The sequence below is a fragment of the Pseudophryne corroboree genome, chromosome 2 (assembly GCF_028390025.1).
Source record: "Pseudophryne corroboree isolate aPseCor3 chromosome 2, aPseCor3.hap2, whole genome shotgun sequence".
Classification (NCBI taxonomy): Eukaryota; Metazoa; Chordata; class Amphibia; order Anura; family Myobatrachidae; genus Pseudophryne; species Pseudophryne corroboree.
The window spans coordinates 716311516-716335442 of NC_086445.1; the positions used below are offsets into that span (position 1 = coordinate 716311516).

A 23927-nucleotide genomic window follows, 5' to 3' on the forward strand; every position below is an offset into this window, starting at 1 on the left:
TATACTCATCGTTCCGGATTGGCCAAGAAGGACTTGGTACCCGGAACTACAAGAAATGATCTCAGAGGACCCTTGGCCTCTGCCGCTCCGACAGGACCTGCTACAGCAGGGGCCCTGTCTGTTCCAAGACTTACCGCGGCTGCGTTTGACGGCATGGCGGTTGAACGCCGGATCCTGATGGAAAAGGGCATTCCGGTTGAAGTCATTCCTACGCTGATAAAAGCTAGGAAGGATGTGACCGCAAAACATTATCACCGCATATGGCGAAAATATGTTGCTTGGTGTGAGGCTATGAAGACCCCAATAGAGGAATTTCAGCTGGGTCGATTTCTGCACTTCCTACAGTCAGGAGTGACTATGGGCCTAAAATTGGGATCCATAAAAGTCCAGATTTCGGCCCGGTCTATTTTCTTCCAAAATGAACTGGCTTCACTTCCTGAAGTTCAGACGTTTGTTAAGGGAGTGCTGCATATTCAGCCCCCTTTTGTGCCTCCAGTGGCACCTTGGGATCTCAACGTTGTGTTGAATTTCCTAAAATCTCATTGGTTTGAGCCACTTCAGACCGTGGAGTTGAAATATCTCACGTGGAAAGTGGTCATGCTTTTGGCCTTGGCTTCGGCTAGGCGTGTGTCAGAATTGGCGGCTTTGTCATGTAAAAGCCCCTATCTGATCTTCCATATGGACAGGGCTGAATTGAGGACTCGTCCCAAATTTCTCCCTAAGGTGGTATCAGCGTTTCATTTGAACCAACCTATTGTGGTGCCTGCGGCTACTCGGGACTTGGAGGCTTCCAAGTTGCTGGACGTAGTCCGGACCCTGAAAATCTGTTTCCAGGACGGCTAGAGTCAGAAAAACTACTCGCTGTTTATCCTGCATGCACCCAACAAGCTGGGTGCTCCTGCTTCTAAGCAGACTATTGCTCGCTGGATCTGTTGCACGATTCAACTTGCACATTCTGCGGCTGGACTGCCGCACCCTAAATCGGTAAAAGCCCATTCCACGAGGAAGGTGGGCTCTTCTTGGGCGGCTGCCCGAGGGGTCTCGGCTTTACAACTTTGCCGAGCTGCTACCTGGTCGGGATCAAACACGTTTGCAAAATTCTACAAGTTTGATACCCTGGCTGAGGAGGACCTTGAGTTTGCTCATTCGGTGCTGCAGAGTCATCCGCACTCTCCCGCCCGTTTGGGAGCTTTGGTATAATCCCCATGGTCCTTACGGAGTACCCAGCATCCACTAGGACGTCAGAGAAAATAAGAATTTACTCACCGGTAATTCTATTTCTCGTAGTCCGTAGTGGATGCTGGGAGCCCGCCCCAAGTGTGGACTTCTGCAATACTTGTATATAGTTATTGCTTAACTATAGGGTTATTGTTCTGAGCCATCTGTTTAATGAGGCTCAGCTGTTGTTCATACTGTTAACTGGGTATAGTTATCACAAGTTGTACGGTGTGATTGGTGTGGCTGGTATGAGTCTTACCCTGGATTCCAAATCCTTTCCTAGTAATGTCAGCTCTTCCGGGCACAGTTTCCCTAACTGAGGTCTGGAGGAGGGGCATAGAGGGAGGAGCCAGTGCACACCAGATGTAGTACCTAATCTTTCTTTAAAGAGTGCCCAGTCTCCTGCGGAGCCAGTCTGTTCCCCATGGTCCTTACGGAGTACCCAGCATCCACTACGGACTACAAGAAATAGAATTACCGGTGAGTAATTTCTTATTTTCTCCTGAATACTAATCCTTCTGCACAGAAGGCAAAAGGAACCACTTTTTGCTCCTTGCGGCCTCAAGGGAAAGCAAAAGGTCAGGCATACCTGAGACAATCTCGTGATCCCAAAACCGCTAAGCCCAAGGCAAAATAATTCTGGGCTGCCTGTCAGCCTGCTTCTAAACATGACAAGCCTGCTGATGACGGGGCGGGCCTACCCCTGGGGGACTCCAGGGTGGGAGGCTGACTTTTGTGATTCACCCAGGTATGGTTAAAGACCACTTCAGAGGCATGAGTGTGAGAAGTTGTCTCTCACGGGTACGCAGTCTCATTCAAGAGACGTCCCCCTCGACAGTTCTGCACAACTGTTTTTCCTTCGGATCCATTGAAGGCGCAAGCGTAGAGCTGTAGAAGTTGGTTGTGCGTTCCCTCCTGGATATAGTAGTGATGGTGCCTGTACATCTATCCCAGAGAGGCAGAGTATACTACTCGACCCTGTTTTTAATCCCAAAATCCAATGGGTCTTTCTGGCCTACACTCAACCTCAAATCATTGAACAAATTTGTGAGAGTGTCCAAGTTCCGTATGGAAACACTGCGCTCAATTGTACTGGCCATGGAACCCGAAGACTGTTGGGGGAATTCAAATGTTTGAAAAGTTGGTTGGTTGTCCTTGTCGCATCAGAAATATCTGCGGTTTGCTGTTTGCAACCTTCACTATCCATTCCAGGCTCTGCCGTTTGGACTGGCCGCGGCCCCTCAGATCTTCACCAAGGTTATGTCGCCAGGGAGTCAGGATCCTGCCGTATCTGGGCGACTCGCTGATTCTGGCAAATTCCCACGATGTCCTCCTCAGTCATCTACAACTGACAGTAAACTTCCCACAAGTCCACGGGTGGCTCATCAACTGGAAGAAGTCCTCGCTGGTCCCTGCTCGGAGCATGGTGCACCTGGGGGCACTGCTGGACACACACAGTCAACGGCTTTTTCTGTCTCCAGAGAAGGTTCTGAAGCTTCAGGACAGGATCAGATGCTTCCTCTCTCGAGTGTTGATACACTCGGTGATGCAAGTACTAGGCCTCATGGTGTCGGCTTTTGACATGGTAGTGTACCCTCAATTTCATTCCTGCCCTCTGCAGAGGTTAATCCTTTCCAAGTGGGATGGCCTGCTCCATCGGATCAGGTCACGCATGATTTCCTTGACTCTGGATATTCGTCTGTCGCTGACCTGGTGGCTACAGGACCAGTAGTTGAGCAGGGGCTGTCCCTTCTGGATCCCCAACTGGGTCCTACTGACTACGGACGTCTGTCTGACGGGGTTGGGGCGCGTTGTTGGAGCAACACTTTTTCCAGGGTCGGTGGACCAAGGAGAAATCACTCCTCCCAATAAACATTCTGTAATTGCGGGTGTCGTTCAATGCTTTTTCTCGCCCTGCCTCTGATACAGAACAGGCCTGTTCAAGTACGGTCAGACAATGCCATACATCAAGGCGGCACTCAAAGCCGCATGGTAATGGTGGAAGTGTCAAAAATCCTTCGTTGGGCGGAACGCCATTTACCAGCAATATCGGCTGTGTTCATACCGGGAGTCCTTAACTGGGAAGCGGATTTCCTCAGTCGTCAGGACGTGCACGCCGGAGAGTGGAGTCTTCATCAGGAAGTCTTTCAACTCCTAGTGGACAAGTGGGGTCTACCAGATGTGGACCTGATTTTGTCTCGACACAATCACAAAGTTCCGGTCTTCGGATCAAGAACCAGGGATCCTCAAGCAGCGTTCGTGGACGCACTGGCAATTCCATGGAACTTTTGGCTGCCCTACGTGTGCCCTCCGGTGTCACTCCTTCCCAGGGTACTGCGGAAGTTCAAACAAGAAGGAGGAAAACTACTTCTAGTCACTGCAGCGTGGTCCGGACTGCATTGATTCTCAGACCTACAGGGTCTATCGATAGAGCGTCCAGACTGCATTGATTCTCAGACCTACAGGGTCTATCGATAGAGCGTCCTCTTCTACTTCCTCAACGCCCAGATCACCTCAGTCAGGGCACTTTTGTGTCTACCCGGACCTGGCCAGACTGGCTTTGACGGCGTGGCTCTTGAAGCTTCACTCCTGAGGGTCAAAGGATTCTCCGAGGCGGTTATCCAAACTATATGCTGAAGGCCCACAAGCCGGCGGTCTTGAATTCTTACTTCACCTGGTGTGCTGCTAAGAATTACGATGCTTACAAATTCAGTACCTCCAGACTTCTTGCTTTTTTGCAACAAGGCCTCGACTTAAGCCTTCATCTGGCCTCCCTCAAGGTTCATATCTCTGCCTTGTCAGTTTGGTTTCAGAGAAAAATTGCGTCTATTCCTGATGTTCATACTTTCACTCAGGGTGTTTTACGGATTCAGCCTCCCTATGTCCCTCCTGTGGCTCCATGGGATCTGTCTGTTGTTCTGAATGCCCTGCAAGAGTCTCCATTTGAACCTCTTAAGTCAGTGGACCTTAAATGGCTCACGGTCAAGGTCCTGTTCTTACTGGCTATTACCTCTGCTAGAAGGGTGACAGACCTGGGCGCTCTGTCCTGTCATCCTCCCTTTTTGATATTTCACCGTGATCGGACAGTTCTTAGAACTCGCCCTGGTTATTTATTTGCCCATGGTGGTGTCATCTCTTCACCTTAACCAAGAGATTGTGGTTCCGGCTTTCATCTCTTCTGGTTTGTCATCTAAAGAATGGTCTTTGGATGTGATACGGGCTCTCCGTGTTTATGTAGAGAGGACTGCCTCTATTAGGATGTCAGATACCCTTTTTGTACTTTTTTGATTTTCACAAACTTGGCTGGCCTGCGAACAAGCAAACATTTGGACAGATGGATTAGAATGGTGATTGCTCAAGCATATGTACAGGTTGGTCTTCCAGCTCCTGCTGCTATTTAAATCCCGTTCGTCTCGATCTGTTGGACCTTCTTGGGCGGCACACCGAGGCGAGTCCGTTGAACAGTTGTGCAAGGAGGCTACGTGGTCTTCAGTGAACACGTTCATTAGGTTCTGTGCCTTTGATACTTCCGCCTCCCAGGATGCTTCCTTTGGACGCCGGGTTCTCGTACCCGCTACGGCGCATCCCCTCCCATGAGGATCTGCTTTAGGACATCCTCGATGTTTCCCTGTGGAAACCAATATACCCCGCTGCAGAAAAGGAGATTTATGGTAGACTTACCATTGTTAAATCTCTTTCTGCGAGGTACATTGGTTTCACAGGGCGCCCGCCCTGACGCACCTAGCTTCTATGGGTTTGTATGGCATTAGCCGCTAGTCCCTTCTCCTGTCGTGAGAACGTGGTTCTATGTGACTAACATCTACCTTCTTTTACCTGCTCCTGCATTGGACTGGTTAACGAAACTGAGCTCACAGTGCCTGGAGGCGGGGTTATAGAGGAGGCCCCACAATGCATCCTGGGATATTCTAAATCTTTAGCCTGTTGGTTCCTGGATCAAGATCCATCTTTACACCCCCATGTTTCCCTGTGGAACCAGTGTACCTCGCAGAAAGCTTTAACAATGGTAAGTCTACCATAAAACTCCTTTTTTTTTTTTTTCTTTTTTTTTTTTTCCTTACAAAATATTGGACGGCTCACAGGTGAAAATTCTAAAAGTTTTTAAATTTTTATGTTGTCCTGTTTTACAAGATATTCAGTTTATCGAGCTCCTCTAACAACTTTCTAAACATCCACAGTATGTAATACTGCAGTACATAAATTCTGCAGTAGGTCATTTTATTTTCCTCTTATTTTTGTTTGTATTTATAGGTCCGTACATGTTTGGCACTGGTCTCCTTGTCTACCTCCTGTCTAAAGAATTATATGTTATAAATCATGAAACTGTTGCAATGCTTTCTATGGGATGTGTTGTTGTCTACTCTGTCAAGAAGTTTGGTCCTAAAATGGCAGAGTTCCTCGACAAGCTTAACGCAGTAAGTGATTCGTTCATTCTTTCTGTGTATTGTTACCACTATGAAATGGTTTCACATTTGCCTCTTGTTAAATTTATATTTGCATCCTCCATGCTCCACTTTTTCCAGTTTACTCATTAGTAATTGTTGAAATTAAATATAGCACATTGAAGTGAGCAGGGGCGGATTGGGATTAAAACCAGCCCGGGAAATTTCTGGATGGAGGCGGAGTCTGAGAACGCAGGGCAGGAAACTCACTCCTCATAGGGCCTGATTCAGCCTTCCTTGGGACTTTTACAGAAATTGCGTCTGCTGCTTTATGCTAATGCAGCTCCCTGGTGTACATCCGTGTGTATGAATGACGAGGACTGAGACGCTCGCTGTCATTATCTACAAATGCTGGAATCCTGCGTCTGATTAGAAAACCGCCTAGAACGCCCAACAACAATTCTGGTTGGGTGCAGGCGGCTGTGTTAGTGTGTGTGGTGCTGGGTGCAGGGGGCTGTGTGTGGGAGGTGCTGGGTACAGGGGACAGTGTGTGGGAGGTGCAGGGGACAGTGTGTGTGAGGTGCTGGGTACAGGGGACTGTGTGTGAGAGGTGCTGGGTACAGGGGACTGTGTGTGTGAGGTGCTGGGTGCAGGGGGCTGTGTGTGTGTGGTGCTGGGTGCAGGGGACAGTGTGTGTGAGATGCTGGGTACTGGGGGCAAAGTGTGTGTGAGGTGCTGGGTGCAGGGGGCTGTGTGTGTGTGAGGTGCTGGGTGCAGGAGACAGTGTGTGTGTGTGTGTGTGTGAGAGGTGCAGGGGGCTGTGTGTGTGGTGTGGGAGGCTGTGTGTGTGTGTGTGTGTGTGTGTGTGTGTGTGTGGTGTTGGGGGCAAAGTGTGTGGAGTTGGGTCAGGGGACAAAGTGTGTGGAGCTGGGTGCAGTGTGAGATGCTGGATGCAGGTGGCAGCATGTGAGGTGCTGGGTACAGGGTGCATGGGGCAGGGGGCTGTGTGTGGGACTGTATGCAGGGGGCTGTGTATATGTGTGTGTCAGTGTGGGGTTGGAGAGAACTCTCATGTTGGCTGCAGCCAGGGCCCCCTCCTGTTTACCTAGGTTTGCTGGCGCCAGTGTCCAGGCTCAGCAGCCAAGGTCGGAAGCTGTTTTTCTCTAACGTCCTAAGTGGATGCTGGGGACTCCGTAAGGACCATGGGGAATAGCGGCTCCGCAGGAGACTGGGCACATCTAAAGAAAGCTTTAGGACTAACTGGTGTGCACTGGCTCCTCCCCCTATGACCCTCCTCCAAGCCTCAGTTAGATTTCTGTGCCCGACGAGAAGGGTGCACACTAGGGGCTCTCCTGAGCTTCTTAGTGAAAGTTTTAGTTTAGGTTTGTTATTTTCAGTGAGACCTGCTGGCAACAGGCTCACTGCATCGAGGGACTAAGGGGAGAAGAAGCGAACTCACCTGCGTGCAGAGTGGATTGGGCTTCTTGGCTACTGGACATTAGCTCCAGAGGGACGATCACAGGCCCAGCCTGGATGGGTCCCGGAGCCGCGCCGCCGGCCCCCTTACAGAGCCAGAAGAGCGAAGAGGTCCGGAAAAATTGGCGGCAGAAGACGTTCCTGTCTTCAATAAGGTAGCGCACAGCACTGCAGCTGTGCGCCATTGCTCTCAGCACACTTCATACTCCGGTCACTGAGGGTGCAGGGCGCTGGGGGGGGCGCCCTGAGACGCAATAAAACATGATATAAATACCTTACATGGCAAAAAATACATCACATATAGCTCCTGGGCTATATGGATGCATTTAACCCCTGCCAGAATATACAGAAAAACGGGTGATAGGCTCCGCCCCCTTTTTGGCGGCCTTATCTCCTCAGCACACTGGCGCCATTTTCCCTCACAGCTCAGTTGGAGGGAAGCTCCCTGGCTCTTCCCTGCAGTCACTACACTACAGAAAGGGTTAAAAAAAGAGAGGGGGGGCACTAATTAGGCGCAGTATTAAAACATACAGCAGCTATAAGCCATCATGCCCGCAGCTCCGGGTTTCTATCTGAGCCTGGCGTTCTGTGGTAGTTTGGGCTGGTTCCAGCACGGTGCTGCCCACTATGCAAATAACTCAGCCGCAGCAGCGCAGTGAGAGGCCGCCTGTCGGGATATGTGTGATAATTATGCCCGCCCCTCACTGCGCTGGCTGTGGCTGAGCTATTTGCATAGTGGGCGGCATCCAAGAACTTCAAAGTAGCGGCTCCAGCCTGAGTTGCGGCTGCAGTTGTGACAGGGGAGGAGAGGGATAGAGTGAGTGCAGCCACAATGGAAAGGACGGAGTACAGCTCGCCGGCAATCCATCCCGAAATCCCGAAGTACCAATCCGCCTCTGGATGTGAGCTTGCTATACTTGCCACCTGATGACATACAGATGTGTCCTCATACACTATAGGTGTAATGTTTCTTACTGGCGCACCAGGTCTCATGCAACTTGGCTTGCGCTGAGCTTCTCTACCACGCAAATTTGCGCCTTAATCGCGACACAGCAAAACCTCTTCATGATGCTGCCCTGATTAATTGACTTTTATATCTGTGGGCGACTGAATCTGTATACAAACCACTACAAGGCAGCAGTTTTTTTTTTTTCTCACACCAAGTTCGTCCTATACAGATTCAGACTCATTAGCACACAGGTATACAAGTGTTTAAAAAAAAAAAAAAAATGCATCAGTACAGCCCTGTGAAGTTGTTTTGTCTCATTGCAATTAAGAGGCAGTCCTCTCATTGCTAGGTGTATGAGGACAACTCTGTATAGGAACCTCATTTTCTGTTTCAGTGATGCAATTCCAAATGTGTGTAGCAAAAAGTTTTATACAGAACTTAACAACATCCTGGTTTAGTATGAAAGAGAGACACCGCAGATATCCCAGTAGTAAGGGGTAGCTGTATTAATCGGTGTTATGGGAGAGAAGTGGTTTCAGCGCACGTTATATGGGGATGTGTGTGAAATGACAGGGGCGAATATCATTATTGGTGCTGCTATCTTTAACCACTTAACTGACAAGTTTTCCCTTCAAAACAGTTTTATATGGTTGAATTTTTTTTACATTTTATTTTAATATTTTATTCAGTATAATTTAAAAAGTATTTAAAAAATATTGATCTCATCAAGAACTGTGAGACACAGTGGGGTGGCGCGGTCGCATTTAATCTGACCGTGCCAGTTAAGTGGTTAAGATATTTCCCAATGTACACGGCAAGGAATGAACGGTCAGCTCTGTCCCTGGCTGTGGCAGCTGCCTGCTCTGGGCTGCACAGGAGATCCTTGTGATGCTCGCGAGATCTCGGACATGCTCACTGGAGTCGGACTGGTACGGACGGTGTATGGCCAAAGACGTTGTAGCGATTGAGACAGACTGTATCTGAATTGTGGGAAAGTGATGAGTACTTGGCAGGTGGCTAGAAATACAGGCAGAGATGATTCATTCAGTGGGCGTTATGGCAGTGTTGCAGCTGTGCCAGTGCAAGCGACTGCATTCAGAAGCACAGCAAGTTTCCATGGTGCATCCTCATATACCACCAATCCGTATTACAGTGTGCATGAAAGCTAAAAGTGGGCGTCCCAGTCCTTGCACATTCAACTGCTTGGATGCACAAAGGGAAGGAGTTTGTAGCACCGTTTGCATAATATTGCAACTCGGAATCAGGCTCCATATCACACTATCACAAATTACTTTGATTTTGAAATGAATGTTAAATGTATAGCTCAGTTGGTGGCGCTAGTCGGTGCTAATATATTCACTTTGTAAAATTAATTTGCATTTCTTGATACTTAGACCAATCAAACTACGGCTGATTGCTCTGTTATCAACATTGGAGGGCAAAGCTGATCTGTTGACATCACCTAAAATTGATAACAATGATCCTGGGCTGGATGTAATGCCGCCCGAGTTCGGCGGCCGTGTGGGATGCTGGCTGAAATCGGGCGTTTTTTTTAAAGGGGCAAACGCTTACAAGGCATGGTTTTGCCTTTTATAAGTCTATATAAAAACATCATCGCCCCATATCCAGCTGGTCTATTTTCCAGATAACACAGGATATTACTGCGGTGTAAAAGTAATGTGTTTGTATCTCATATGGTTTCCTATAGCATTTTTGAGGGGGTTAAATAAGGCCACACACACACCTTTTGTTCAGATGACCATTTCGATGTATAGTACTAATTATTTTTAAAATTTTTTCCTGTTTTCCAGGAAAAAGTTTCAAAAGCTGAAGCTGTGAAAGCTGCGGCTATAAATGACCTTCAAACTTTTATTGATGGAGAAAAGAAAGAACAATGGAGAGCTGAAGGGCGGCACTATCTGTTTGATGCTAAGAGGGTAAGTTTTAATAAAATATAAAATTAGCATGTAAAATGTCTGGAGGGAGTCACTGAAGCTTCTGTTTCAGCTGTGTAGGACAAGTGGGGTTTGTGCTCTGGTATACCTTTTTAAAAGTGCAGAGGTAGACCAACTAGTCTTCCACTGTACAATGTAAGTGAGACAGAGCCCAAGTGGAAGTGGTACAGTCAGAGTGAAGCAGGCCAGGTGGCCAGGATTCTCCCTGTAAGGCAGTGGGACTGGGCTATGTGTTGCTGAGAAGAAGCCAGGTCAGAGAGCCTGAATGTCAGTAGGCCGGAGCCTATATTACTCTGCAGGAGCAGGGCTGAGACTGTATGTGAGAAGCCAGAGGCCAGCTCAACTTTATTTGAACAGATTGAGGGACTTTGAGACTTTATTGCATATTAGCTGCCCAAGTTTAGTCAGGGGCATGGAAGTGAGTCAGTGCCCTGCATAGGGGCTAGGCATTTATTTTCTGTTCACTTGTGTTGTACCATTTAATGCTGACCGAGACCTTTCCAACCTAGCTTCTATTAAATTTGGCCATGCACATTTGCTACCATGTAAAAGCATATATTAGCATACGCTAGCAACTTGTGATGTGATAAATAGTGTTCTATGCATTCACACACATACATATGCATGGGGATCAGTATGATATCCTGGCTCAGGGGATCTCGGCGGTTGTAATACTGATACCGGAATCCCGCTGATGAGAAGACCAACAGGGGTGAGTAAGGGGTGTTCTCCCCACCCCTTAACCCTCCCTTCCTGCAGCCTAACCCTAACCTCCCCCAATTGTGCCTAAACCCCCCAACGGAGGTGCCTATTTCTAACCCGTCCCAGCTGCCTATACCTAACCCTCCCTCCCCTGCAGCCTAATCCTAAACATCCCTCACCTGCAGCCTAATCTTAACCTCACCGAGGGTGTCTAACTCTGACCCACACTCTCCGCAGCCCAACCCTAACGCCTAAACCTAACCCAAGCCCCATCCCCAAATCAAAGATCGCAGGGATACTTCCGGTCAGGATGCTGGTTGTCGGGATTCCGGGGTCTGGATCCTGACCCATTCAGAGTTTGGGTGTCGGGATCCCGGTGTCGGTATTTCAACTGCCGGCATCTTGACCGCATCCCTATGCATGCACAAGACATGATGTCCAGTTTCAATTTGGTAATCAATTCTGACAGTCTTGGAATGTGACACTGTATGGGGAAATATATTTGTGTGTGAATGGCTACACCCGTTTATATATATATATATACACCCCGTTACTGATGCAGTTTTTTTTTTTTTTCTTTTAAAGTAAAGGAAAGGCCAATAATCTACTGTAATTATCTACTTTTGTTTTTTGCTAATTCAAAGAACAATGTGACCATGCTACTGGAAATAAACTACAGGGAGAGGCTGCTGACTGTTTATAATGAAGTTAAAAAGCGTCTAGACTACCAGGTGGCTCTGCAGAACCTTCTACGCAACAAGGAGCAGGAGCATATGATCAGCTGGGTAGAAAAGAATGTGGTGCAAAGCATTTCACCACAACAGGTAATATAATACATCTAGTGGTATTATGCATGTTTAGTTGCAAGATACTTCACTTTAGTCCCTGTTATGTCTCTTGAAAGATATCGGTAGCTACAGTGGTGCTTGAAAGTGTGTTAACCCTTCAGAATTTTCTATATTTCTAATGAAATTTGGCCTCAAACTACCTCAAATTTTCATTTCCTACAAGTAGATAAAGAGAACCAAATCAAACAAATGAGACCATCAAATTAGATGTGTACCTTTTTTTTTTTTATTGAAGAACATGATCCAATATCACATATCTGTGAGTGGCAAAAGTATGTGAACCTTTGCTTTCAGTATCTGGTATGACCCCCTTGCGCAGCAATAACTGCATGTAAATGTTTCCGGCAATTGTTGATTGGTCCTTAACATCGGCTTGGAGGAATTTTGCACCATTCCTCCATACAAAACAGCTTCAACTCTGTTATGTTGGTGGGTCTCCTCCTATGAACTGCTCGCTTCAGGTCCTTCCACAACATTTCGATTGGATTAAGGTCAGGTCGTTCACTTGGCCATTGCAAAACTTTTAGTGTATTGTTCTTTAACCATTCTTTTGTTGAATGACTGACTTGTGTGCTTTGGGTCGTTGTCTTGAGATGCAGCTCATGGACAGATGTCCTGTTACTTTCCTTTAGAATATTCTGGTATAATGCAGAATTCATCGACCCATCAATGATGGCAAGTTGTCCCGAGCCAGATGCAGCAAACTAGGCCCAAACCATGATACCACCACCGCTGTGTTTCACAGATGGTATGAGCTTTTTATGCTGGAATACAGTGTTCTCCTTTCTCCAAACATAACGTTTCTCATTTAAACCAAAAAGCACTATTTTGGGCTCATCTGTTTACAAAAAATTGTTCCCGTAGCCTTCTGGCTTGTACATGTGATCTTTAACAAACTTGCAGCTTTCTCCTTGCAATCCTCCCATTGTTCGGTGTCTTCCTGATGGGTTCATGAACATTAACAGCTAATGTGAGAGAGGCCTTCAGTTGCTTACAGGTTACCGTAGGTTCCTTTGTGACCTTGTGAACAATTAAACGCCTTGCTCTAGGCGTGATCTTTGTTGGTCAACCACTTCTGAGGAGGGTAAAAGCGATCTGGAATTTCCCCTATTTGTACACTACCTTTTTGACTGTTGGTTGGGGGAGTCCAAACTCTTTAGAGATGGTTTTTTAACTTTTTCCATCCTGATGAGCATCAACAACACTTCTGAGTTCCTCAGAAATCTCCATTGTTCGTGGCACGAGGCACTTCCACTAACGTGTTGTGAGCATCAGACTTTGATAGATCCGTGTTCTTTTAAAAAGACGGGTTGTCCACTCACGCCTGATTATCATCCGATAGATTCAAAATACCTGTCTCTAATCTCATCTTCAAAATATCTGCTAAGCCTAAAGGTTCACATACTTTTGACATTCAGTGTTATGTGATATTGGATCATTTTCCTCAATAATAAAATGAGTACTTCTAATTTGGTTCTCTATCTACTTTTAGGACTTGTGTGACAATATGAGGTAGTTTGAGGCCAAATTTCAGCAGAAACAGAAAATTCTTGAGGGTTCACAAATGTTCAAGCACCACTGTATATTATATGATTCGTCCTCAACTATCAGGTAGCCCAGAGTTTGTTTGCAAGATGTGCCACTGGTTCCTCTGTAATGGTCAAAGAAAATAGGATGATTTTGAATCCTCAACACTTCCCAAACACTGTATCTAATGGTGTGTACACACTGTAAGATTTTTTTTCTTTCGATTTTTACTATATAGTCAAAATCGCAAGAAAAGTTACTGCAATTCGCAAGGTGTTATGCCACTTGCGATCCCGATTCTATCCCGATGCGTGGTCCCGCCAGGTCGGTATCGCAAGAAAAGATACTGTGCAGGCAAGTCAATCCTTGCTAGATCGGTGTACTATCTAGTTCATCTCACATGTCAATTAAATCTTACATAAGCCAAAATCGTAAGCAGACAGGGGTATATGCAACCGTTTTTCTCTGACGTCCTAGTGGATGCTGGGAACTCCGTAAGGACCATGGGGAATAGCGGCCCCGCAGGAGACTGGGCACAAAAGTAAAAGCTTTAGGACTACCTGGTGTGCACTGGCTCCTCCCCCTATGACCCTCCTCCAAGCCTCAGTTAGATTTTTGTGCCCGGCCGAGAAGGGTGCACACTAGGGGCTCTCCTGAGCTTCTTAGTGAAAAGTTTAGTTTTAGGTTTTTTATTTTCAGTGAGACCTGCTGGCAACAGGCTCACTGCATCGAGGGACTAAGGGGAGAAGAAGCGAACTCACCTGCGTGCAGAGTGGATTGGGCTTCTTAGGCTACTGGACACCATTAGCTCCAGAGGGACCGAACACAGGCCCAGCCTCGGAGCTCGGTCCCGGAGCCGCGCCGCCGGCCCCCTTACAAAGCCAGAAGCAAGAAGAGGTCCGGAAAAATCGGCGGCAGAAGACATCAGTCTTCAACAAGGTAGCGCACAGCACTGCAGCTGTGCGCCATTGTTACTCAGGCACACTTCACACTCCGGTCACTGAGGGTGCAGGGCGCTAGGGGGGGGCGCCCTGAGCAGCAATGTAAAACACCTTGGCTGGCATAAATACACCACATATAACCCCCAGGGCTATATGGGTGTATTTTAACCCCTGCCAGAACTCACCTAAAAAGCGGGAGAAAAGGCCGCCGAGAAGGGGGCGGAGCCTATCTCAGCACACAGGCGCCATTTTCCATCACAGCTCCGCTGGAAGGACGTCTCCCTGACTCTCCCCTGCAGTCCTGCACTACAGAAAAGGGTAAAAAAAGAGAGGGGGGCACTAATTTGGCGCAGTTTTATACTAACAGCAGCTATAAAGGGAAAAGCACATTTTATAGTGGTATTCCTGTATATATATAGCGCTCTGGTGTGTGCTGGCATACTCTCCCTCTGTCTCCCCAAAGGGCTAGTGGGGTCCTGTCCTCTATCAGAGCATTCCCTGTGTGTGTGTGCGGTGTGTCGGTACGATTGTGTCGACATGTTTGAGGAGGAAAATGAGATGGAGGCGGAGCAATTGCCTATTATACAGTTGTCACCCCCTAGGGAGTCGACACCTGAGTGGATGAGCTTGTGGAAGGAATTGCGTGACAGTGTCAGCTCCTTACGACAGACAGTTGACGACATGAGACAGCCGGCTACTCAGCTTGTGCCTGTCCAGGGGTCTCAAACGCCATCAGGGGCTTTAAAACGCCCGTTACCTCAAATGGCAGACACAGACACGGATACTGACTCCAGTGTCGATGATGAGGAGACAAACGTGACTTCCACTAGGGCCACACGTTACATGATTGAAGCAATGAAAAATGTATTGCATATATCTGATAATACAAGTACCACTAAAAAGGGTATTATGTTTGGTGAGAAAAAACTGCCTGTAGTTTTTCCTGTATCCGAGGAATTAAATGAAGTGTGTGATGAGGCGTGGGTTTCCCCCGATAAAAAACTGATAATTCCTAAAAGGTTATTGGCATCGTACCCTTTCCCGCCAGAGGATAGGGCACGTTGGGAAACACCCCCTAGGGTGGATAAAGCGCTCACACGCTTGTCTAAACAGGTAGCACTACCCTCTCCTGATACGGCCGCCCTAAAGGAACCTGCCGATAGAAAGCTGGAGAATATCCTAAAATGTATATACTCTCACACGGGTGTTATACTGCGACCAGCAATCGCCTCAGCCTGGATGTGCAGTGCGGGCCTGGCGTGGTCGGATTCCCTGACTGAAAATATTGATACCCTAGATAGGGACAGTATATTATTGACTATAGAACATTTGAAGGATGCATTTCTATATATGCGTGATGCACAGAGGGATATTTGCCGACTGGCATCAAGAGTTAGCGCGCTGTCCATTTCTGCAAGAAGAGGTTTATGGACACGGCAGTCGTCAGGTGATGCGGATTCTAAAACATGGAAGTATTGCCTTATAAGGGGGAGGAGTTATTTGGGGTAGGTCTATCAGACCTGGTAGCCACGGCAACTGCTGGAAAATCCACATTTTTACCCCAGGTAGCTTCTCAACCTAAGAAGACGCCATATTATCAGGCGCAGTCCTTTCGGCCCCATAAGGGCAAGCGGGCAAAAGGCGCCTCATTTCTGCCCCGTGGCAGAGGGAGAGGAAAAAGGCTGCAACAAACAGCCAGTTCCCAGGAACAAAAGCCCTCTCCCGCCTCCGCAAAGTCCTCAGCATGACGCTGGGGCTTTACAAGCGGACTCAGGCACGGTGGGGGCCCGTCTCAAGAAGTTCAGTGCGCAGTGGGCCCACTCGCAAGTGGACCCCTGGATCCTTCAGGTGGTATCTCAGGGGTACAAATTGGAATTTGAGATGTCTCCCCCTCGCCGTTTTCTAAAGTCTGCTTTACCGACGTCTCCCTCAGACAGGGAGGCAGTATTGGAAGCCATTCACAAGCTGTATTCCCAGCAGGTGATAATCAAGGTACCCCTCCTACAACAGGGAAAGGGGTACTATTCCACACTATTTGTGGTACCGAAGCCGGACGGCTCGGTGAGACCAATTTTAAACCTAAAATCCTTGAACACTTACATACAAAGGTTCAAATTCAAGATGGAGTCACTCAGGGCAGTGATTGCAAACCTGGAAGAAGGGGACTATATGGTGTCTCTGGACATCAAAGATGCTTACCTACATGTCCCAATTTACCCTTCTCACCAAGGGTACCTCAGGTTTGTGGTACAGAACTGTCACTATCGGTTTCAGACGCTGCCGTTTGGATTGTCCACGGCACCCCGGGTCTTTACCAAGGTAATGGCCGAAATGATGATACTCCTTCGAAGGAAGGGAGTTTTAGTTATCCCTTACTTGGACGATCTCCTGATAAGGGCAAGATCCAGGGAACAGTTGGAAGTCGGAGTAGCACTATCTCAGATAGTGCTGCGCCAGCACGGTTGGATTCTCAATATTCCAAAATCGCAGCTGATCCCGACACGACTTCTATTCCTAGGGATGATCCTGGACACAGTCCAGAAAAAGGTGTTTCTCCCGGAGGAGAAAGCCAGGGAGTTATCCGAACTAGTCAGAAATCTCCTAAAACCAGGCCAAGTCTCAGTGCATCAATGCACAAGGGTCCGGGGAAAGATGGTGGCTTCTTACGAAGCAATCCCATTCGGCAGATTCCACGCAAGAACCTTCCAGTGGGATCTGCTAGACAAATGGTCCGGGTCGCATCTTCAGATGCATCAGCGGATAATCTTGTCACCAAGGACAAGGGTGTCTCTCCTGTGGTGGTTGCAGAGTGCTCATCTTCTAGAGGGCCGCAGATTCGGCATTCAGGACTGGGTCCTGGTGACCACGGATGCCAGCCTGAGAGGCTGGGGAGCAGTCACACAGGGAAGAAATTTCCAGGGCTTGTGGTCAAGCCTGGAGACATCACTTCACATAAATATCCTGGAGCTAAGGGCCATCTACAATGCTCTAAGCCTAGCAAGACCTCTGCTTCAAGGTCAGCCGGTGCTGATCCAGTCGGACAACATCACGGCAGTCGCCCACGTAAACAGACAGGGCGGCACAAGAAGCTGGAGGGCAATGACGGAAGTCGCAAGGATTCTTCGCTGGGCGGAAAATCATGTGATAGCACTGTCAGCAGTGTTCATTCCGGGAGTGGACAACTGGGAAGCAGACTTCCTCAGCAGACACGACCTCCACCCGGGGGAGTGGGGACTTCACCCAGAAGTCTTCCGCATGATTGTGAACTGTTGGGAAAAACCAAAGGTGGACATGATGACGTCCCGCCTCAACAAAAAACTAGACCGGTATTGCGCCAGGTCAAGGGACCCTCAGGCAATAGCTGTGGACGCTCTGGTAACACCGTGGGTGTACCAGTCAGTGTATGTATTCCCTCCTCTGCCTCTCATACCCAAGGTACTGAGAATCATAAGAAGGACAGGAGTAAGGACTATACTCGTGGCTCCGGATTGGCCAAGAAGGACTTGGTACCCGGAACTTCAAGTGAGGCTCACAGAGGACCCGTGGCCTCTACCTCTAAGAAAGGACCTGCTCCAGCAGGGACCCTGTCTGTTACAAGACTTACCGCGGCTGCGTTTGACGGCATGGCGGTTGAACGCCGGATCCTGAAGGAAAAAGGCATTCCGGATGAAGTCATCCCTACCCTGATCAAAGCCAGGAAGGATGTAACCGTACAACATTATCACCGTATTTGGCGTAAATATGTTGCGTGGTGCGAGGCCAGGAAGGCCCCTACAGAGGAATTTCAACTGGGTCGTTTCCTGCATTTCCTGCAAACAGGACTGTCTATGGGCCTAAAATTAGGGTCCATTAAGGTTCAAATTTCGGCCCTGTCGATTTTCTTCCAAAAAGAACTGGCTTCAGTTCCTGAAGTTCAGACGTTTGTCAAGGGGGTACTGCATATACAGCCTCCTTTTGTGCCTCCAGTGGCACCTTGGGATCTCAATGTAGTTTTGGGGTTCCTAAAATCACATTGGTTTGAACCACTCTCCACTGTGGACTTAAAATATCTCACATGGAAAGTGGTAATGCTGTTAGCCCTGGCTTCAGCCAGGCGTGTCTCAGAATTGGCGGCTTTATCCTATAAAAGCCCTTACCTAATTTTTCATACGGATAGGGCAGAATTGAGGACTCGTCCTCCAATTTCTCCCTAAGGTGGTTTCAGCGTTTCACTTGAACCAGCCTATTGTGGTAACCTGCGGCTACTAGGGACTTGGAGGACTCCAAGTTGCTGGACGTAGTCAGGGCCCTGAAAATATGTTTCCAGGACGGCTGGAGTCAGAAAATCTGACTCGCTGTTTATCCTGTATGCACCCAACAAGCTGGGTGCTCCTGCTTCTAAGCAGACTATTGCTCGTTGGATTTGTAGTACAATTCAGCTTGCACATTCTGTGGCGGGCCTGCCACAGCCAAAATCTGTAAAAGCCCATTCCACAAGGAAGGTGGGCTCATCTTGGGCGGCTGCCCGAGGGGTCTCGGCTTTACAACTTTGCCGAGCAGCTACTTGGTCAGGGGCAAACACGTTTGCTAAATTCTACAAATTTGATACCCTGGCTGAGGAGGACCTGGAGTTCTCTCATTCGGTGCTGCAGAGTCATCCGCACTCTCCCGCCCGTTTGGGAGCTTTGGTATAATCCCCATGGTCCTTACGGAGTTCCCAGCATCCACTAGGACGTCAGAGAAAATAAGAATTTACTTACCGATAATTCTATTTCTCGTAGTCCGTAGTGGATGCTGGGCGCCCATCCCAAGTGCGGATTGTCTGCAATACTTGTACATAGTTATTGTTACAAAAATCGGGTTATTATTGTTGTGAGCCATCTTTTCAGAGGCTCCTCTGTTATCATGCTGTTAACTGGGTTCAGATCACAGGTTGTACGGTGTGATTGGTGTGGCTGGTATGAGTCTTACCCGGGATTCAAAATCCTTCCTTATTGTGTACGCTCGTCCGGGCACAGTATCCTAACTGAGGCTTGGAGGAGGGTCATAGGGGGAGGAGCCAGTGCACACCAGGTAGTCCTAAAGCTTTTACTTTTGTGCCCAGTCTCCTGCGGAGCCGCTATTCCCCATGGTCCTTACGGAGTTCCCAGCATCCACTACGGACTACGAGAAATAGAATTATCGGTAAGTAAATTCTTATTTTAAATTCGACACTCAGACACCCTCCCGCCGGGACCCGAATTCGACCTATTCAATAAAAAACGGATTCGTCAGTCCGCTGTCGAAAAACTGACCAATTGACGATAGTGTGCGTCCTGGATTCGACCTCATGGACGGCACAAAAGTGTGTAAAAAAAATCCTGGAAAAAAAAATGCGTGGGGTCCCCACTCCTAAGCATAACCAGCCTCGGGGGGGGGGGAGAATGACGGTATCCCCCGTATTTTCACAACCAACACCGGGCTCTGCGTCCGGTCCTGGTGCCAAAAAATCCGGGAGACAAAAAACGTAGGGGTCCCCCGTATTTTTAACACCAGCACCGGGCTCCACTAGTCAGGGAGATAATGCCACAGCCGGGGGACACTTTTATATCGGTCCCTGCGGCCGTGGCATTAAATCACTAACTAGTCACCCCTGGCCGAGGTACCCTGGAGGAGTGGGGACCCCTTAAATCAAGGGGTCCCCCCCCTCCAGCAACCCAAGGGCCAGGGGTGAAGCCCGAGGGCTGCGGATGGGAGGCTGATAGCCAAGTGACAAAAATAAAGAATATTGTTTTTTGTAGCAGAACTACAAGTCCCAGCAAGCCTCCCCCGCAAGCTGGTACTTGGAGAACCACAAGTACCAGCATGCGGGGGGGGGGGGGGCGTTGGTACCTGTAGTTCTACTGCAAAAAAAATACCCAAATAAAAACAGCACACGCACACCGTGAAAGTAAAACTTTATTACATACATGCACGCCGACACACACACTTACCTATGTTCACACGCCGACTCGGTCCCCTTCATCCGTAGAATCAGTGGAATCCAAACGGGCCCGTTTCTCCCCCGCATGCTGGTACTTGTGGTTCTCCAAGTACCAGCTTGCAGGGGAGGCTTGCTGGGACTTGTAGTTCTGCTACAAAAACAATATTCTTTATTTTTGTCACTTGGCTATCAGCCTCCCATCCGCAGCCCTCGGGCTTCACCCCTGGCCCTTGGGTTGCTGGAGGGGGGGGACCCCTTGATTTAAGGGGTCCCCACTCCTCCAGGGTACCTCGGCCAGGGGTGACTAGTTAGTGATTTAATGCCACGGCCGCAGGGACCGATATAAAATTGTCCCCCGGCTGTGGCATTATCTCTCTGACTAGTGGAGCCCGGTGCTGGTGTTAAAAATACGGGGGACCCCTACGTTTTTTGTCCCCCGTATTTTTGGCACCAGGACCGGACGCAGAGCCCGGTGCTGGTTGTGAAAATACGAGGGATCCCGTCATTCCCCCCCCCCCCCCCCCCCCCCCCCCGTATTTTTACAACCAGGACCGGCTCAAAGAGGTTATGCTTAGGAGGGGTGACCCCACGCATTTTTTTTCAGGATTTTTTACACATTCCCACCCCTTCCCACTGAAAAACATGCTCTGATCTCTCCATATTATTTTAAAAAATATATAAATAATACTTGTGGCTCCTTATAGACAAACCAAGTACATAATCCCTTCTAATATAAATAGATATGCTATTAGCAATAAAAAAAACATGTTTTTACATTTTTTATTAGATCCCGCCAGCAAAATGAGGCGGACTGAAATTGACGAAATGACTGTCGAAAAGCACATTCTTCAATTGAATATACTTTTGTCGAAAAGCCGCATTTTTACCATTGCAGACGTCGAATTTGACAACTGTCGAATTGCAAAAAGTCGAATTTGAAACGGCCGTTTTTTTGTCAAAGTACTGTATTGCATTGTCAAATCAGTTTTGGTGTCGAAAATGCCCCGTTTTTCGACATTTGCGGCAATTCGACTGCAATTGCATATACCCCATAGTCCATATCTCAAGAAAAGTTAGTCCAAATCGGTGGTGCTGGGCTCCGGGGAGTTCAGGGGAAATCGCAGAGTGAAAATCGGGCATAGCAAGGATCTCACCGTGTGTACACACCATAAGCCTGATAATTCATATTCCTTTTGGCAGGTGAATCGACTGCTACAATGGTATTTGCAGGGAGAGTATCTGCTAGTTTGGTTGGGACAAACCAATCCATAAGTCATTGGGGTAAATTTACTAAGATTCGTATTTTCCCGTTTCAGGTCAAAGTTCAATCACGAATGACATCGAAAGTGTAAAACTGCAACTTTTGAATTTGTTACGATGGATTTACTAAGCTGTCGTATTCGGGTTTTTCTTTTCTTCCGATGTCGATGTCATTCGTGTTTTTTTTTGTGTTTTTACGGCAGTGATTAGCAAAACACTGCTGACTTTTTTACAATTAATCTCGCCGGATCTGTGTGATCCGTGCTGGGGTTCTATTTTTTTTTTTTTTTAATTAAACACTGTAAAATTTAAAAAAAAAATTGTGTGGGGTCCCCCCTCCTAAGCATAACCAGCCTCGGGCTCTTTGAGCCGATCCTGGTTGCCGAAATATGGGAAAAAAAATGACAGGGGTTCCCCCATATTTAAGCAACCAGCATCGGGCTCTGCGCCTGGTCCTGGTTCCAAAAATACGGGGGACAAAAAGAGTAGGGGTCCCCCGTATTTTTAAAACCAGCACCGGGCTCCACTAGCTGGACAGATAATGCCACAGCCGGGGGTCAGTTTTATATAGTGCCCTGCGGCCGTGGCATCAAAAATCCATCTAGTCACCCCTGGCCGGGGTACCCTGGGGGAGTGGGGACCCCTTCAATCAAGGGGTCCCCCCCCCCAGCCACCCAAGGGCCAGGGGTGAAGCCCGAGGCTGTCCCCCCCCATCCAATGGGCTGCGGATGGGGAGGCTGATGGCCTTTGTTGTAAAAGAAAAGATATTGTTTTTAGTAGCAGTACTACAAGGCCCAGCAAGCCTCCCCCGCATGCTGGTACTTGGAGAACCACAAGTACCAGCATGCGACGGAAAAACGGGCCCGCTGGTACCTGTAGTAGTACTACTACTAAAAAAATACCCAAAAAAAGACAAGACACACACACCGTGAAAGTATAATTTTATTACATACATACACACATACATACATACTTACCTTAAGTTCCCACGCAGGTCGGTCCTCTTCTCCAGTAGAATCCAAGGGTACCTGTTGAAGAAATTATACTCACGAGATCCAGGGGTCCAGGCTCCTCGGGAAATCCAGGGGTAATCCACGTACTTGAAAAAAATAACAAAACGGTGTCCCGACCACGAACTGAAAGGGGACCCATGTTTGCACATGGGTCACCTTTCCACGAATGCCAGAAACCCACTTTGACTTCTGTCTAAGTGGGTTTCTTCAGCCAATCAGGGAGCGCCACGTTGTAGCACTCTCCTGATCAGCTGTGTGCTCCTGTCCTCACTGACAGGCAGCACACGGCAGTGTTACAATGTAGCGCCTATGCGCTACATTGTAACCAATGCTGGGAACTTTCTGCTCAGCGGTTGACAAGTGACGTCACCGCTGAGCAGAAAGTTCCCAGCATTGGTTACAATGTAGCGCATAGGCGCTACATTGTAACACTGCCGTGTGCTGCCTGTCAGTGAGGACAGGAGCACACAGCTGATCAGGAGAGTGCTACAACGTGGCGCTCCCTGATTGGCTGAAGAAACCCACTTAGACAGAAGTCAAAGTGGGTTCTGGCATTCGTGGAAAGGTGACCCATGTGCAAACATGGGTCCCCTTTCAGTTCGTGGTCGGGACACCGTTTTGTTATTTTTTTCAAGTACGTGGATTACCCCTGGATTTCCCGAGGAGCCTGGACCCCTGGATCTCGTGAGTATAATTTCTTCAACAGGTACCCCTTGGATTCTACTGGAGAAGAGGGACCGACCTGCGTGGGAACTTAAGGTAAGTATGTATGTATGTGTGTATGTATGTAATAAAATTATACTTTCACGGTGTGTGTGTCTTGTCTTTTTTTGGGTATTTTTTTAGTAGTAGTACTACAGGTACCAGCGGGCCCGTTTTTCCGTCGCATGCTGGTACTTGTGGTTCTCCAAGTACCAGCATGCGGGGGAGGCTTGCTGGGCCTTGTAGTACTGCTACTAAAAACAATATCTTTTCTTTTACAACAAAGGCTATCAGCCTCCCCATCCGCAGCCCATTGGATGGGGGGGGACAGCCTCGGGCTTCACCCCTGGCCCTTGGGTGGCTGGGGGGGGGGACCCCTTGATTGAAGGGGTCCCCACTCCCCCAGGGTACCCCGGCCAGGAGTGACTAGTTGGATTTTTGATGCCACGGCCGCAGGGCACTATATAAAAGTGACCCCCGGCTGTGGCATTATCTGTCCAGCTAGTGGAGCCCGGTGCTGGTTTTAAAAATACGGGGGACCCCTACTCTTTTTGTCCCCCGTATTTTTGGGACCAGGACCAGGCGCAGAGCCCGATGCTGGTTGCTTAAATATGGGGGAACCCCTGTCATTTTTTTCCCCATATTTCGGCAACCAGGATCGGCTCAAAGAGCCCGAGGCTGGTTATGCTTAGGAGGGGGGACCCCACGCAATTTTTTTTGAAAAAAATAAGCACTTTCCCACCCCTTCCCACTGATATACATGCACGGATCTCATGGATCCGTGCATGCCTATCCAATCACGAATAAAAAAAAAAAGGTCTGGTTTTTTTTAGGATTTTTTTACGAGTTGTAATTTTTCACGGCAGTGTTTGTTTTTTTTTGCTTTGCACTTCTTAGTAAATGACCGAGATTCATACTTAAACAGCCGCGTTTTGACCGATGGTGTATTCATTCGTAATTTTTTACTTGGACTTGCAAAAAATTACGAATGCCCT

General features: G+C 48.2%; 1 protein-coding gene across 1 annotated transcript in view; it reads left to right on the forward strand.

Annotated features, from left to right (window-relative positions):
• ATP5PB (ATP synthase peripheral stalk-membrane subunit b) overlaps nucleotides 1–23927 on the forward strand; it is a 61816-nt gene that overhangs the window by 37448 nt on the left and 441 nt on the right. Inside the window, exons 4-6 of the mRNA XM_063955356.1 lie at nucleotides 5488–5651; nucleotides 9855–9980; nucleotides 11345–11524. Of these exons, the coding sequence (XP_063811426.1) occupies nucleotides 5488–5651; nucleotides 9855–9980; nucleotides 11345–11524 (470 nt within the window). The remainder of the gene's footprint in view (nucleotides 1–5487; nucleotides 5652–9854; nucleotides 9981–11344; nucleotides 11525–23927) is intronic.